At 36.6% G+C, this 16,759-nt stretch overlaps 1 protein-coding gene across 2 annotated transcripts in view; it reads left to right on the top strand.

Moving 5' to 3' along the window:
* The window catches only part of TPP2 (tripeptidyl peptidase 2), a 49,687-nt gene that overhangs the window by 25,429 nt on the left and 7,499 nt on the right, over positions 1–16,759 (top strand). The window contains exons 19-28 of one of the 2 annotated variants that reach the window (XM_059493368.1): positions 680–780; positions 2,751–2,847; positions 3,100–3,237; positions 4,516–4,760; positions 4,961–5,039; positions 6,902–6,940; positions 13,436–13,587; positions 13,686–13,782; positions 14,643–14,773; positions 16,045–16,252. In XM_059493368.1, the coding sequence (XP_059349351.1) occupies positions 680–780; positions 2,751–2,847; positions 3,100–3,237; positions 4,516–4,760; positions 4,961–5,039; positions 6,902–6,940; positions 13,436–13,587; positions 13,686–13,782; positions 14,643–14,773; positions 16,045–16,252 (1,287 nt within the window). The remainder of the gene's footprint in view (positions 1–679; positions 781–2,750; positions 2,848–3,099; positions 3,238–4,515; positions 4,761–4,960; positions 5,040–6,901; positions 6,941–13,435; positions 13,588–13,685; positions 13,783–14,642; positions 14,774–16,044; positions 16,253–16,759) is intronic. The other variant, XM_059493369.1, reaches the window with a different exon arrangement.

Below are 16,759 nucleotides of genomic sequence, written 5' to 3' on the forward strand. Positions count from 1 at the left end.
AACAGAAAAAGAAAGAGCTGTTGGTGATGGTGTGCACAGAAGCTGCCCCCAGCCCAGCAGGATTGTACCAAATGAACAATGGACACTGAAAAATAAGAGAATGCAAATAGTCTTGATGTTCCTTTTTGAGCACCAGTAACTTCCATAAAATAAATTTCAATAGTGTTCACATACTAGTGCCTTTGTCATGGGATACTGCTGGAAATAAACTTTTTGAATTATTTTGCCCATAATCAAGTCTATGTATGCAGTATTGTTTCTCTTTTTCAGAGTTAATCTATTCTGTAATAATAGTCCTAGGAAGCACCACAAAATACTTGTTTTAATATTCTCTATTGTATATATTGAATTACATATTTAAGGTAAATCATCCTAAATGCACAAACAAATGCAGTCCTGCCTGTAGTATGACTTACTAGTTCTGTACAAAGTATTTAAATTAGGAAATGAAAAGATGAGCAAGTGAAGCTTAAGTTTTATAAATAAAAGTTTTGCAAGTCCCAGTATTATCTGCTGTTGTAAAATAGAGATGCACTTGTGACGCTTTCAAAATGACACAGTATTACTTGCTAAAGTATGAATAACTACAGCTTATGTTGTATTTTTGAGGATCATGATAGATGGTCCTCATCTGCTGTTGTAAGTGCACAAACATAATTGTTGTGTACTCTTCTTCTAGCACGCTTCAGAAGGCATCGTACGGTTTGATGTTCAGTCCCTGTTGAAATACGAAGATATTGCTCCATGCATAAATCTGAAAAGCTGGGTTCAAACACTCAGGTAGAGTTTCTGGGGAACTGTTTTGAGAGACTGGGAAAACTGCTCATATCTAGAGTTAAAATAGTAACACATTAGCAGTGAAATTCAGGATTACAAAAATATTCTTGTCAATTCAAAGTAGCTTTGGAAGCATCAATTAATTTGTCAGCATCAGTCAATTTGTCAGCATCAGTCAATTCGTCAGCATTCTCTTCTTTGTGGTGACTTTCAAGACAAATTACTTTCCTTAAACTAATTTGAAAGAAGAAAAATTTACAAAGATATTCCACTGCTTCCAGACACTTAGATGTAAAAGGTACTTTAATATCTAAAGAAAAAAAAAATTTAGAGATATTGGAGTTATTATGTGCTACTATTTGTTGTTTTGGTTTTTTCATTTTGTTTTGTTGGGTTTTTTTTGGCTTGTTTTGTTTTTGTTTTTTTTTTTTCCTAAACAGCTGCTTGGGATCCTGCCAAATTTTGGCCTGGGAAAACCATCGTCTCTGTCTTGCTTGATTTAAACTATTTTTGTAGAATCTGGTGCAGATTTTTTGAGGAAAACTGTGTTTACCTTGTTAGTTTAACACATGCTGATTTAGGGAAAGAATTTTGCTGGAAAATTTCTAGACAGTGCAGCAGTGATTAAAGCTGCCCACTTCAGAAGAATAAAGTGATACTTTTGAGGTAATTTCACAGTGGTCAGTAATCTGAAGTTTTCCATTATTTGGGCCTGTGAGTGGAGACTTTTAGCTCTGTCTTGTGCTCTTGGGTACTTGTAACTGGAATTGACTAATTGGAATTGCCAGGAGTTTAATGAACATATCACCTAATGTTAGATTCAGAAATAATCCATTTGATGTGCTGTAAATGAGGTAATAATACAGTGCCTTAATATGTGCCTTATTCTTGGTTGGAAAAATGGATGTGCTCTTTACTCCCTCATCTGACAGTAAATGAACTGCAATTAAGTAAACTATGGATAAATACTTATGTATTTAAATCAAGGCAGGAATAGTATCTCTTGAATGAGCTAATGAGTCATGACAGAGAGAATTACTGAATGGCTTTTCATTCTGTCTCTTGTTTCAAGTGCTTGGAGGCAGGGTGAATGTTAGGGAGACATATCATGTCATATGTGGTATTACTCAGTTCTTAAGACTTCTGTCAGCAGTCTATCCAGTGTCTGCCAGACTAGGAAACCTGGGTTAAGCAGACTTGTGGTCTGACCCAGCACCATATCTTAATGGGTGGCTAGTCTGTGCCCTTGGACAGTGAAAGAGCTGGCAGAACCTTAGAGACTAATTCTCATCATGTAGTTAGAGGTTATCTCATTTAATAAATGAAAGGTAAACTTAAATGATGCCAGACCACCCTGATTCTGCTATTTTTTATCTCTGAAGCTTAGATTTTTTTCCTATATCATTATTATTTTGTTTACATTTTTTGATGTTTAAGATCTAAAATGCTTGGCTGCCCTGACCTTTTGACTGCTTTTCCCAAGTGTGTCTGATTTAATATACACACTCTGTAGTGTACTTTTTTCTGTGTTACTATTAAATTACTTTTAAGGCTTCTTACATTCTCTGAAGACACAACCTTCTATAAAAAGGAATTATCAATTGTTCTGTCTTCTAATTGCAGTGCCGTTAATCAGTTTTGAAAACAAGTATTGATTTCAGCATGGATACTAGAAATGTAACCTGATTTTTTTTTCTCTTAAACTTAATGGCCTTTAATTTTGAGCATTTGGACATGCCTACTACATTGTTTTCCTTTTTATTTTCTGGCAGTGTCTGTAGTGTCACTAAACTTTGTTTTTTGGACTGACATTAATTTTAACTGAGGAATTAATGCTGCTTGGATAGTTACAATATATGAGATATTATGGCATGTGCTGAATTCAGTTGTATCTCAGAACATGCTTCTACTTAAGCAAGACAAATTTTGATAGAGGATGTTTCTCAAGAGAACCTTTTGTTGTTTAACTGCAGACCAGTGAGTGCAAAAATAAAACCTTTGGGATCCAGAGATATTTTACCAAATAATCGTCAACTGTATGAGATGATTTTGACCTATAACTTCCATCAGGTAAGGGTTATGTTTAAAGTTATTAAACACATCATGTTTTCTTTAATCAGGTCATAATTTTAACTAGCTTTCTCTCAGAAAGGAGGTTTGGGGTCACACTCTAGGCTCCCTACAGTCAAAATTCTGATTTGGTCCACTTTAAAAGCTACTGTTGCTTGAAACATGCTACAGTTATCTTTTTGAATATGTATCTAAGGATTGTACTTGTTTTATTCTGTAGTAGATTAAATGCTTTTACCTTTCTTTTAACAGCCTAAGAGTGGAGAAGTAACTCCAAGCTGTCCACTTCTTTGTGAATTGTTGTATGAATCTGAATTTGATAGTCAGCTCTGGATTATTTTTGACCAGAACAAAAGACAAATGGGTTCAGGAGATGCCTATCCACACCAGGTACAGAGTAATGTATTTATTTTACCTTCTTTTTGCTGAAGACTTTTGAAATGTTCATTTTTTTTACCTTCAAGGCCTCCTGTTAGCTCTTTACATTTCCTGATGCATAATTTTAATGTTCTTATGTAGTCACAAGAAGTCATACAAGGTTCAGTGATGATGTATTTGTATCAAAAAAAGGTAAGTGTCCATGAAATAGAACTTTTTTTTTCCTGTCCTGCAGAAGGAGAAAGAGGAAAAGCTGTTAACTTCTGATTTCTTGTGATTTTGTCTGGTGCTTTTCAAGAAATGAGTTCAAAATTGTGTTGTTCTTTGGTTTGTTTTTTTACAAACACAATGCCTTAAACTTTTCTATGCTGGGTGGAAGATCTGACTTGTGTGCTGATAGAGCAGGGGCTTCTGTATTCATGAACACTGTCCTCTGTGCTGTTGATATCTTCAAACAGCCTTTTTAGTGCTTCAGCTTTGTTTGCTTCCCGTTGCCATCCTTGAAAGAGAAGTTTTTTTGCACAACACTTGTAGATACTCTACCCTCTGCGGGAATCTCTTTCTGCCTTAACAGACTGTGTGTGTGCCTGGATCATGGGGGAAGTAGGGAGAAATAAAAAAAATATTTAAAAAAGGGAAAAAGTCATAAAAGAAACATTATTCATAATTTTTTGTTTGAAACTGTATTTTACCAGTATAAAATCACAGTTGAACATCATCAATGTAATGGTAATTTTGATAGATTGATTATTCTGGAAGTGTGCAAAAGATAGTTTCAAGAGATGTGCTTTACAGTTTATAAATTATTTTCAGCAATTGCATTGTGTAAGCTTCTGTTCCTTAACCTTAATTTTTAAGATAATATAAAATCTAAACATCACCCTAGTGCTTTGTTATTTAGACCTGGTGAACTATCATGCTGTAAATCTCTGATGTTCTGCATCATAGGATGATTCTAAAACAATTCTAAAATATTTAATCCAGAAAAAATACCAACAGGAAGCATCACTCCCTAGCCAGGAAGAGGGATATTCTAGGAGCTCTGGGTAGTTCTGAGTTGTTGTTCCTTTCTACTTGGGGCTGCTTTCTGTTTTAGTGTAGCAGTATCAGAAAGGAGACTTAGCATACTGTTGCTGGAATGTGTGCAGATATGTGTTGCCCTGTCAGGTTGATAAAAATTTTTAAAGAATGCTTTCAAAACATGACAGTCTTATTTCTGGGGTTTGGAACCTTTTTTTATTAATGGTAAAATATTGAATCTTGGCATTTATGAGAACTTCTTTCTTTCAGTATTCTGTGAAACTGGAAAAAGGAGATTACACTATTCGGTTACAAATTCGTCATGAGCAGAACAGTGAGCTGGATCGCATCAAAGACCTGCCATTTATTGTTTCTCATAGGCTGTCTAGTACCTTAAGCTTAGATATTTATGAAAACCATAGCCTTGCTCTCTTAGGGAAGAAGAAATCCAACAGTTTGACATTACCACCGAAACACAGTCAGCCATTCTTTGTTACATCCCTGCCTGATGACAAGTAAGTTACAAAGTGTTGTTTTTCTCATCTGTGTCTAGGCAGCTGCCTCTGCTCCTCACTAAAATGATACTTTAATTGTGTCTTCCTGTCCAGGCTTGGTTATTCCTCCTGTTGCTCTTTTCCTGTTTGGTGTCTTTATTGAGTTTCCATGGAACCTTAGTGAGCCTGGTTTTAACACTGAACTTACTTTCTTTAAACAGAATACCTAAAGGAGCAGGACCAGGATGTTATCTTGCAGGAAGTCTTACTCTGTCTAAAACAGAACTTGGAAAGAAAGCTGTGAGTATATGGAATGGATGACGGGGGTTTTTTCTGAATTTTTTTTCTAGCAAGCAAATTGCATGCCAGGAAGTGCTGTTATGTATGGGATTAGTACTTTAAAGAGCATTAGGTTTGGAAACATAATACATTTTAGAAGCAGTTGTTTCATTATAAAGTAAGCATAACTTCTAAGTAGTTCTATTATTGTTTTCATCTTCTAATTTCAAATTTAATTGCATTTTCTGAATTTTGAGTTCTAGTTATTTTGCTCTAAAATCCTTTATTTCTAGAAGCAACTGCTTTCTTGTTGGTGTGGAGGCTTTAAAATTGACCTTATGTAACTCCCTAGCTTAATGTAATTTTTGAATGAAAAATACATGCATATAGTGTTATGTGCATGTTGGTTCTGTAATACTCTTTGTTGCATGCATGCAATATTCAGCAGAAACATGAGCTTTCTAAACACATATATGTTACTGTTACCAAGTAATAGGAATTTAACTGACCCAAATGCATAAACAGATTCTCTTACCTGCTACACACTTGTTGTCAACCACTGGTATGATTGTATGCTTCAACAGAATGGTATAAGATCTTTGTGTGTGAGGCTAGAAAAAAAAAGACTTTTTTTGCTCATAACACAGCACCCTGTGAAAAATGTTTTTTAACTTGTATGACTCTGTGATGCAACAGTGATTATAGTAACTGTCACTTTTCTGTGTATCTGGTGCTACAGTGCTTAGAAGATTGCCTTAGCTGTTTTTAAACAGATGGTAAGCCTGAGACTAAATTTTAGTCAATCCTGATGATTGTTAGTACTCAGTGATAGTTGATCTATGTGCATATACCACTAGATGTGGCTGAACAACATGTATAAAACGAGGGTATGTCTTCATAGAAAATAAGTTTCTGAGAGTACGTTGGCATGTACCTTTAGATACTGTTAAGCATAAAAGTTTAGTTAATTCAATCTAAATGGTTGTACTTTTGGGGCAGATTGCATGTAACTGCAGATGATAACGTATTAGGAGAATTTATTTATCAGTGAGGAAAAACCCAGTAACTAGGAGCTCTAAAATACCTAGTTTAATATTTCTTTGTGGTACCTGTGAGGTTGCAAGTGTGCTTTTATGAAATCCATGATAATTTAGTTTCCCTAGCTAGAATTGTGCACTTCCTTGAACTATTGGTTGCATTATTGCATATTTTATTTTAAAACCAGACTAAATGGCTATATACAGTGGTTTCTGGGATATGAAGCAGTAGATAGGTACATACAGCCTGTCAAATTTCATATGATAGAGAATACTTAAGGCCTTACACAGGAAGAAATTCCAGCTGAGGTATTCCCCATGTCATAGCCAAAGGCATTATTGTTATGGTCATATTTCAATGGAAAAAGGATGGTATCAAATAGCAATTGGTACTTTCTGCTGCCTTTAGTGAACCTCAATATATACCAGGAGACAAAAAAGGAGGACTAGGCAGCAAAGTTGTCTCTAAGTCAGTGAGTGGATGCAAGGTAAGGGAACATGTATCTTAATTTGTCTGTATTTACTATGAAAGAGAGCAATGCCACTGAACAGTCAAAAATCTAAAATTCTGAGGCTGAATTTCTGTAATTTATTTATTGAAGCTAAGTGGTTAACAACACTTGCTTATATTGCAGGAGTAATGGATCGTATATACAGTGATGCATTGGTTTATTGATTATAAAAACCTGAAAGAGCATGCTTTAAGAGCATGTTTGATCATACATGTGAATCTCTAAAAGTTGGAAATCTGTAGGTTGGAAGTATAACTGTAATTGTACAGAGAAGGTGTCTCCATCCTGTGTGGTGTGTGCATGTTTTCTTACAGTATGTTATTCTAACTCCCAGGGGCAGTCTGCAGCAAAGCGACAAGGAAAATTTAAAAAGGTACTGAATGTTAGTTTTTGAAAAAGATATACTGAATTCTTTTTGCATATGACTTAAAGAATTTGTCTACCAGTCTTGGTTTTTAATTTGTCTCCTTCATCTACCTGCTTAGACCTCAGTTATTTACTTCAGCACCTTATGTTTACTGGTAGAATGATAAAACACTACTGTAACACATAGCTGAGAGGCACGTGAGCATCTGTATACTTCTGCCATAAGTGCTGTAAAAATGCATGTGCTGTTAGTGATCTGCAATTTTTCTTGTTCTCAAATACTCAGGAATGTTCAGTGTTTGTGGTCAAGATTTTTTGTGGCGAGTGTTTCTGCCTATTTTGTCTGCAGATTGAGAATCAAATATGAACTTCAAATTGAATAATTGAATATCTAACTGTATTCCCAGTCTACTAAATTGATAGTTGTCTTCTTTACAGTCATAAAAAACATACAAGGAAGCTAGAGTTTATACAGTCATGTAGCAGGTAGTAGTAGTCACAGAATGAATTTTGGCACATGTATCAGATAGTTTAGAGAGGGGTTGACTTTTAGTCTAACAGAGTTTAGTATTGTTCTTTCTTGCATTGTCACGTCAGATAATACAATATTTTACCAGCAGTCAGCGTAAACCAGTTTATTTAAAAAAATGCAAAAATATATTTAACTAAACTACCTACATAAGGTTACTGGGTTTTTTCTTGTTCTTAAGTTGTAAAGGTATTTACTTTCTGTTGATTTCAAGGTACTTTGTTCTGGAGTGACATGCAGATTAGCCAGGATTCCTGTTGAGAACTGTGAATAATGTAGTTTATAGTAATGCTCTGTTATTCTGTGAATAGTAAACTGGAACCTGAACCTGCTAACTTACTCTCATCTTGGTGTAATAACCTTGAAGGAATGAGATTAAGCTTTCCAAGAAGGATTTTAGTGTATGTTGCTGAGTTTTATTTTCATACCTGAAAATCACGCAGATCGCTTTCAGAAAGATAATTTAAAATCCCATGTGAATGCATGACTTCCTGGTGAATAGGGTATAAGATTTTCACTAAGTGAATCTCTAATAAGGGCATTAAACTATAATAATAATAATACAATTTAAATTACAAAACCTGTTAAACAGATTCCAGAGGTTGTGGGTTTTTGGGGGGATTTTTTGTTGATTTTTTTTTTTTCTTCTTTGGTTCTAGAACAGAGATTTGTTTTTAGATCTGAGCCCTAAAACCACCCAAGCCAAAATGAAAGCGGTCCTTCTTGTTATTTCCATCTGTTACTCATCAGTGTACTAGCAGCAGCTAGTGGATTTCTTCAGGGCTCCATTTTCAGCCCTTCATGTGCTCTTCAGCATCTTCATAACGAGTTGTACACAGGACTGGAAGGGATACTCGGCAAGTCCACAGACAATGCTAAATTGGGAGGAGCTGTTAAAGGCAGGGAGGCCCTGCAGAGAGACCTTGACAAAATCTGGTGCTGGGCAATCACAGCCCATAAGAAATTCAGCAAGGGAAAGTGCTGGATTCTGCACCTGGGCTGGGCCAATCCTGGATGTACAGTACAGACTGGGAATGAGGTGCTGGAAAGCAGTGCCATGGAAAGGGACTTGGCCATCCTGGTTGACGGGAAGTTGAGCGTGAGTCAGCAGTGTCCTGGCAGCCAGGAGGGCCAAGCGTGTTCTGGGGGACACCAGGCACAGCAGCACCAGTGGGATTGTCCTGCTCTGCTCTGCACTGGGGTGGCCTCACCTTGAATATTCTGTGCAGTTTTGGGTGCCACAATATCAGAAAGATTTTAAACTATTAGACAGTCTCCAGAGGAGGGTAATGAAGATTGTGAAGGGCCTTGAGGGGAAGCTGTATGAGGAGTGGCTGAGGTCACTTGGACTATTCAGCCTGGAGGAGACTGAGGGGAGACTTCATTGCAGTCTGCAACTTCCTCATGAGGGGAAGTGGGGCCACAGGCACTGGTCTCTTCTCTGTGGTGACCAGTGACAGGACTTGAAGTGGCCTGAAGTTGTGTCAGGGGAGGTTTAGGTTGGATATTAGAAGAAGGTTCTTCACCCACAGGGTGGTTGGGCATTGGAACAGGCTCCCCAGAGAAGTCACAGCATCAACCTGACAAAGTTCAAGAAGCATTTGGACAATACTCTTGGGCACATGATGTGACTCTTGGGGATGGTGCTGTGCAGGGCCAGAAGTTGGACTTGATGATCCTTTTGGTCCCTTCCAATTCGGCATATTCTGGGAAATAAAACACAGTGTAGTTCAGGGCATTGTTCTGTAAGAGCTCCAATAATTAATGCATTTTGCTGAGAATGCAACTCAAAGGCCTTCCTAGTTTAAAAATGTTGGTATTTACTCTGCCCTGTCATAGATTTACATGCAGTTAAGGTATTTTCCAGCACAGAAAACTTGTTTACATATTTCTTCAGTGACGCAGTCAGTCAAAAAAATATGTGTAGATATTTCATATTTTTCAAAGATAGGACTAGGCCCTCTTGTGAGATTAGCAGCCCTCTTTGCCACAAGGGCCCACTGCTGATTCATGTTCAACCTGGTGTCCACCAGGATGCCAAGCTGCTTTCCTACTGGATGGCCCCCAGCATGTAGTATGCATGGATTTATTCTTGTCCAGTTCTTGCAATTATCTTTGTTGAATTTCACGAGGCTCCTGTTGGGCCCATATCTGCAGCCTTTTGAGGTCCCTCTGGATGGCAGCAGACTCCCTGGCATCTCAGCCACTCCTGCCACTTTGGTGTCACCAGCAAATGTGCTGAGGATGCCTTCTGCCTCCATCATCCAGGTAACTAATGATGACATCAGACAGGGTTCAATCCAGAATTGACCCCTAGGGCACAAAATTAGTTACTGACCGCCAACTGTGTGTCACTGACCACCCTCTGGGCCCAGATGTTCAGCAGGTTTCAATCCACCTGACTGCATCTCTGCATAAAAATAGCCTAGGTTTCCAAAGATAGTTAATTATTTTATACTGTACAAAAATGTCAAGGGGCTCTTGCCACATAATAAACAGGTGTCTTTGTTTTCATTTGTAACACAGGTACAATCTGATTACTTTTTCTCCTGGTCTCCAAGCTTTGTCCAGAACAAAGTTAGAATGAAAAACATATAATTGACTTTTTCAGTCTTTAAGAATGACTTTTTGTTGGTTTACATAATGCAGCTTTTGAACAGCAGTATGTAACAATTAGCCAAGGGTGTGAAAGTTTCTATACCATTTTCCCTATTCTGCTATCCTTTCTTCCAGTTTAAAGCAAGAAATGTATTATGCAAATATTGATAAGTACTAGTGGAAGACTAATAAATACCACTGTGAAGTCAGATAAAAGGGTGACTTCCTTTGAGCATTAAGATACTATCCCTGTTTAACCATGAGGCATTCAAAAATAGGATTAAGTGTGTGTCTGATAAAATTTTGTGTAAGCCTGCCTGGTGACTCCAAGAAGCTTTATTAATTTTCCACTAAATGAGAGTTGCCATAAAAATAAGGAACACTGCACAAATTGTATGAATCTTAAAACAGATTCAAATTCCATATGTATATTCATCTGTATGGGCAAATAGGCATTAATTTGAAGATACTTATTAAATGGAAAATGAGACCTGGGATGTGTTCCTAGAGGGAGCTTTTTTTCCTGTGGTTAGCTTTGCTATGAAAGCTTTGAAGTACAAATAACCATAGTTTTGTACGTATTTTACATATAAACTACTAGGTGGTAAAACACCAGACAGAAATCAAAATTGAAATCTTGAAGCCAAATTAACTGTTAATTAAGCTCTTTAAGAGATGAGTGTTTTGATGGCACTGTGCTGGTTTATGTGTGTAGTTTGTAGTTCAGTTAAAAGTTAACCCCCAGTGAGGCTTATGAGACTTCACAGAGTGCACTGACCGAAATGGGTATCCTGTATGCATCACAATTTCTCAATGCTGCATATCTTTTTAGTGGATAAATTTGAAAGTTTCCCTAATTTTTTTCAGTGGATGATAGGCTCGCTTGCTGTCTTTCTCTGTCTATAGCTCTCTATCTTCTTATAGGTATATATAAATTGAAATCCAGTACACTACTCTAGGAATTCTGTTCCTGTCAGAGAGAAATTCAAATAAGAAAACAGATTGGACTGTTGATTTGTGAAAAGCTGCCTTTATTCTCCTTATTCTCTAATGGCGAATGTTTCTGTAATGGGAATGACAGTGCCATTCTGAGATCTTCTGTACCTAGGGAGTTGCCAAGTGTTATAAATGTTCCTAGTGTTTGCAGATAAAATAAATAAGGCTTCAGTTCCTCTTAATGCCCTGTAATAGTTAGTTAAATATGATAATAACCTAAACTTTATTTATCCCATGAAATAATTTTGAGGTCTATAGTGATGTCTGTTCTGTAAGCTCTTTTGAGAGGAGGGTGCCTGGGTCTGAAGCTCATTGTTTTCCTTTGAGTGGTCATAGCTTGTAAGGCTTGCAGAACCTCATGAGACCAAAAGTACCTATGTGATAAAACAGGGAGATGACTTCTTACTGTTGATGGTTTAGCTACACAGAGTTAGTTTCTCAAAATGCAAGTGTTCATCCATGTAAGTGAGATTTTGTTAATCCAATTATATTTGGCTTGAAACAAACCAGAGTTGTAGAGCCTTCTCATATAGACAAGGCTTGAGAATGCAGAGGTGTCATCTACATATATAACTGCAAAAATACGCTGCCAAGTGAAATGAAAATTGACTTTCAAAAAGGAAGTCCCCAACTCTTGGAAGAATGTTTCTTAGGCAGGTTTTTTTCTTAGGAAAATACTAGTCTCGATAGAGGACATCTTTTAAAAGATATTGTAAATTAAGATTTTTGTGCTGAACTTGCTTCTTAGACTTCTTAAAATGTTTTTTTTGCTTTAGTGAACTATATTGTTGCTTTCTACTGTTCTAATTACCTTAGTGAACCCCACACCATGTTCCTGACCTTTTTCTGTATGTACTTACTTCCATTACCTGTTATGTTATGCTCTGGCCTAGGTCTTACTGGAGGCTCATTTAGTTGTATTCACTGGTTGTTCGCTTCATACTTGCAATGCATGTGTGCAAGATAGTTCCTTAATGCAGACTAGTTATCTGAACTAGTTTTCAAAAAAAAATTATTTAAATGTCCATGTTGTGATTCTGTGATTTCATATTAAGTAGCTGGAAATTTTTTTTAAGGGAATATTGAAGTCACTTTTACCAATATTGTGTTCAGTAACCTACAGCAGGATGCTGGTCTGCTTGAACTTTAAGTTCAAATAAAATTTTTCTGCAGCATGTTTTTTTAATGTTTCAGAAGTGTAGTGTTGAAGTCAAATTCTGTCACCATTTTACTTGCTATTTCAGTAACTTTAACTCCATTTTGTACACAAGGGTTCATTTTACTACACAACACTGACCTGGTTTATGGGAAGCATTCCCACAAATGTATTCTGGAATAATTGGTAAGAATAATTAAATTGCCACAGTAATTGAGTATGCAACTCAATATTTTGCACCATGTTGCAACAGAGTATCTGGAGGATTTAAACTTACATGATCTTCTCTGTGAATTATCCTGTATGTAAAGTCATGGGACATGTGCCCTCGCTGTTCAGGGAAAGGCTTGTGTAAAGACTGCAACATTAAAACCAAAACAAACAAATGGCCTCACCCAGCAGTTTGATGTTTTAGAAGCAGTGGATAGAATCTAATGCTACCTTATATGTAAATTGTCAGGAAATGAACTTCAAGAACATGGTCTGAGTTAGGATTTTCCTTTTAAATATCTGTAATTGGTTTTCTCATGGTGGTTATTGATTAGTGTAGCATGAACTCAAACTGTAGTCATATTTCTATGCTATCATATAAGGGTTAAAAGAAATCTTGCTATTGTATCTACTTAATTAGAACTGAGATATAGGTGAAACTGGAAAGTCTGCAGCAGCACACTGGAAATCAGTTGACTTTGGATGCATCAGCTAATTCAGTATGCACATGGAAGGAATAGTCTCTTGGGAGTAATAAACATATCCTGTGACATGTTTCATGTTTATCCTACAGTGGTACTATTTTTTAGAATTCAGCCATCTTTATTCATTTGTTTATTGCCAGATTTGTAGGATAGGATCTGTCTTTTTTCCCTTATCCTTTTAACCAAGTTATTTGCTTTTTTATCAACAAACAAACAGAAAACCACTTACCTTATTCCCTAACTAATATTATGTAAAATTATGTGAATGTAAGAATATCAAATTAGCTGAATTTTAGGCTTTATCTTCTTACACCTAGTGTGCTGTTTTAATATTTACATCCTTGTATTGCTTAGAATAAAAACTTTAAGCAATTCCTGAGTTTTTACTGTCTAATATCTTTGCTCTCCAAGCCCTTACTCACTGTATGTGTAGCTCAGAGTAGTTGCTGGCTATGATTTAGCTTTCATATGACATCAAAAAAAGTGTACTGTATCCCTCTGAGTATGTGTCTCTTTTCCCACCTCCAGGATGTCCTTACTGTTCATTATCATCTGATACCATCACCATCAAAGAGTAAAAATGGCAGCAAAGAGAAAGAAAAAGAACAGGAAAAAGAAAAAGATGCAAAAGAAGAATTTGCTGAAGCTTTAAGAGACCTAAAAATACAGTGGATGACCAAGTATGTCTGCTGTCATTACTACACAAGCTTGAAGCAGGTTGAAGTTCACAAAAATACACTGAATCTGTACTTTAATGCTATATCCTCCTCTCTTGTAGGCTGGATACCACTGACATGTATAGTGAGTTGAAAGAAGCATTTCCTAATCATCTTCCTCTGTATGTTGCAAGACTTCATCAGCTGGATTCTGAAAAGGTTATTTAACGCTTCTTAAGCTTGATCTGTCTCTATACACCCTAACAACTCTTCCTTTGTACACATTTGAACTTGAAGTGACTGTATGCAGCATTAAAATGCAGAAATTTCTAATTAGAGTGACAGGTACCTCCCTTGACTGTGATTTACTTAATTCCATGGCAGAATAAAAGAAACTATGCCTAACCAAAGTGTGTTTGCTTATCAAGTTATGCCTTGTTCAGTTAAACACATTTTAAGTTTTCATAATTATGTAGTCTACAACAGTTTTATTCTGAATGGTGCCTACTGAGACAAACACACATCCTATTCTGTTTCTCTTCTGGTCTGGTAATTTCTCCTAGCAGCATGACTCAGACAGCTGAGGACAGTAACCCCCTAAAGTGACACAGCTAAATCTAGTTTCCACTGTCCTCAGAAATGGGAGCTGTCAACAGAAGAGTTTGCATGTGGGTTTTTTTCATCTTGAAAACAAACACCTTTGTGCATATGCCACTAGCTTCAATATTTTTCTTTTTATTTTGTTGTGATTTTATATTTATTTCTGAATTGAGTAACTGCTACATTTTACAAAAGTACTCTTTGTACTGGAAGGTGATTTTCTTTCTGTAAACTCTGCATTTTGCACATTCCAACCTCCAACCATATTTCACAGTTTGTTTTCAGTGAAATAGACTAAGTATGCAGGAAATCTTGAAGACTTTCTAGGGTGTTTTAAGCAAAATTTGAACAAAATGGAGAAAGGAACATATTGAATGATCAAATGTTATTTTTGCATAGCTTTGCAATCACCCTAATTTTAGTAGAATCAACAATGAAGCAATTTTATGGTGCTGAACATGTTTATATTCTTCTTTTAGGAGCGAATGAAAAGACTTGATGAAATCATTGAAGCTGCAAATGCAGTAATCTCTCATATTGATCAAACAGCATTAGCAGTATATTTTGCCATGAAGACCGATCCCAGGCCTGATGCAACTACTATAAAAAAGTACCTACCCAGTAAATAATTTTCCTGCATCCTATTTCTGTAGTCTATGTACTTTGTCTCTGCATGTAAGAAATGGAATGACTGCAACTTTTTTTGATAACTTGTATAATTTTTTTTTGTGGCACACACACAATTTAAAATATGATGACACAATTGTTGTGCTCTCTTATTATGTTTCCAGAATGCAGGGACACTGAAATGTCCATTTTTTTATTTATTCAATAAAATGAACAAGGATTCTTTCAGGATTTAAATGTATCAGAAAAATGGGATTTTAAATTGTTGTATCAAGCTTAGTCTAAGCTCAGAGGGACCACTGGAGTATTAGTAGAAGTACTGTTTTGAATGCCACTTGCCTTTTCTTTATATTTTGCAACCTTTCCCATCTGTATTTGAAGACAAAATTTATTTCAGCCAAAGAAGTAACTGCTTGCTTGCAAGAGATTCCGTTTGCGAAAAGCGTGATGACCATGCTGCAGAGTATTTGAGACCCACTGTTCTTTAGTTTCAGATTGTTCCTCTGTGCTATTAGCATGTATATCCTTAGGAAGATAGTGTTTTGAAGGTGACACCTTAGTCTGGAGAATAAGTGATGGATTTTGCTGTGTGTAGCATGGGGCTGTTTTAGTAACAGAACAGCAGCTCTGAATATTAGGCCCTTAAAATGGGAAATGCATCTTTGTGGATTATCTATAAAATATCAGATTTCAGTTGTAAAGCTGGTTCATCTGTTCTAGCTATCCTGAATCCAGATTTTTGTGTAATTCCAGAATTGCTGATATAAAAGCAAAGTCTTGACATAATAAACTTAATTCTAAACATTTCTTGGTAAGTTGATCCATTAGGTCATGTGTTTTGAATATAACATCTGAAATTGAACACCAAATTCAATGGTGCTTTAAATGGATGCAATTCCTTTGAAGTCAGCAGAATCATATCTGCTTATGTTAGTGGTGGATTCGACTCTCTGTTTATAATGCCAGGAACTATAAAGTTGTATTCCTAGATGCTGACTTACTTTTGGAATCCTGAGTTACCCTTGCCTTAAGTCATCTAAGGCATTTCATACTTAGAAGAATGATTGAGTATCTTTAAAGCATAGTGTCTTTGGGTAATATTATATGGTTAGTTTAATTTATAGTAAATAGCCTTGTGTGTACTAATGACTGTAAACTTTTTTAGCTTAAACTGAGTCAGTACTGTTTCTGTTCTTAAGGCTGCATCTACAAAAGATTCTAAATGTTTTTCATACTGTTTTTTTTCCTCCCTAGTGAAATGGAAAAACAGAAGAGTACTTTAGTGGATGCACTTTGTCGAAAGGGAAGTGCGCTGGCTGACCAACTTCTTCATCTGCAGACCCAAGAAGGGGCTGCTTCCAGTGATGCAGAAGGCAAAGATGAGGATCATGAAAGCTGCTCAGAAGCTTTGACAGAGACATTCTGGGAAACAACAAAATGGACTGATCTTTCTGACAGCAAGGTAAGAGACCAGAGCAGGTTTTTCTCATTTGCATGTTGGGTTTTCTGATGGTTTCTTCTGGAGTTATGCACTGCCTTTGTGTGCACAACCTTGTAAATTCCTCCCTTCTACTTTGCCATGATGTCTCCCCTGTGCATTGTGCTTCCTTTATGACCTTTTTCCACAGAGGTTTTGCCAAGCCTGTAAAATCCGTGGTAAGCCCATCTCTGTTCAAGTGAATGTAGAGGTTAAGGGAAGGGTGTAAGACAGTATCAAATTTCCACAAAAAAGCTGCTTCCTTTATTGAATTGCTTCTTTCTGTACTTTCCAGGGAATATTTTCGATTAACCTCTGTGCTCTTGTAGCTGTACACACAGAGGTGTGCAGCACCCCACCCTGTTCAGTCCTGCATGCTGTAGCCTCTTCCACACTATGGACAAGAGAAATTTTGTGTTTTGCTGTCAGTAATGTCTGTAGAGGTAAAGGAAGAAACCCTTGGAAATAATGACACTTACATATGATTAGCAC

Source organism: Ammospiza nelsoni, chromosome 2 (assembly GCF_027579445.1).
Source record: "Ammospiza nelsoni isolate bAmmNel1 chromosome 2, bAmmNel1.pri, whole genome shotgun sequence".
Lineage (NCBI taxonomy): Eukaryota > Metazoa > Chordata > Aves > Passeriformes > Passerellidae > Ammospiza > Ammospiza nelsoni.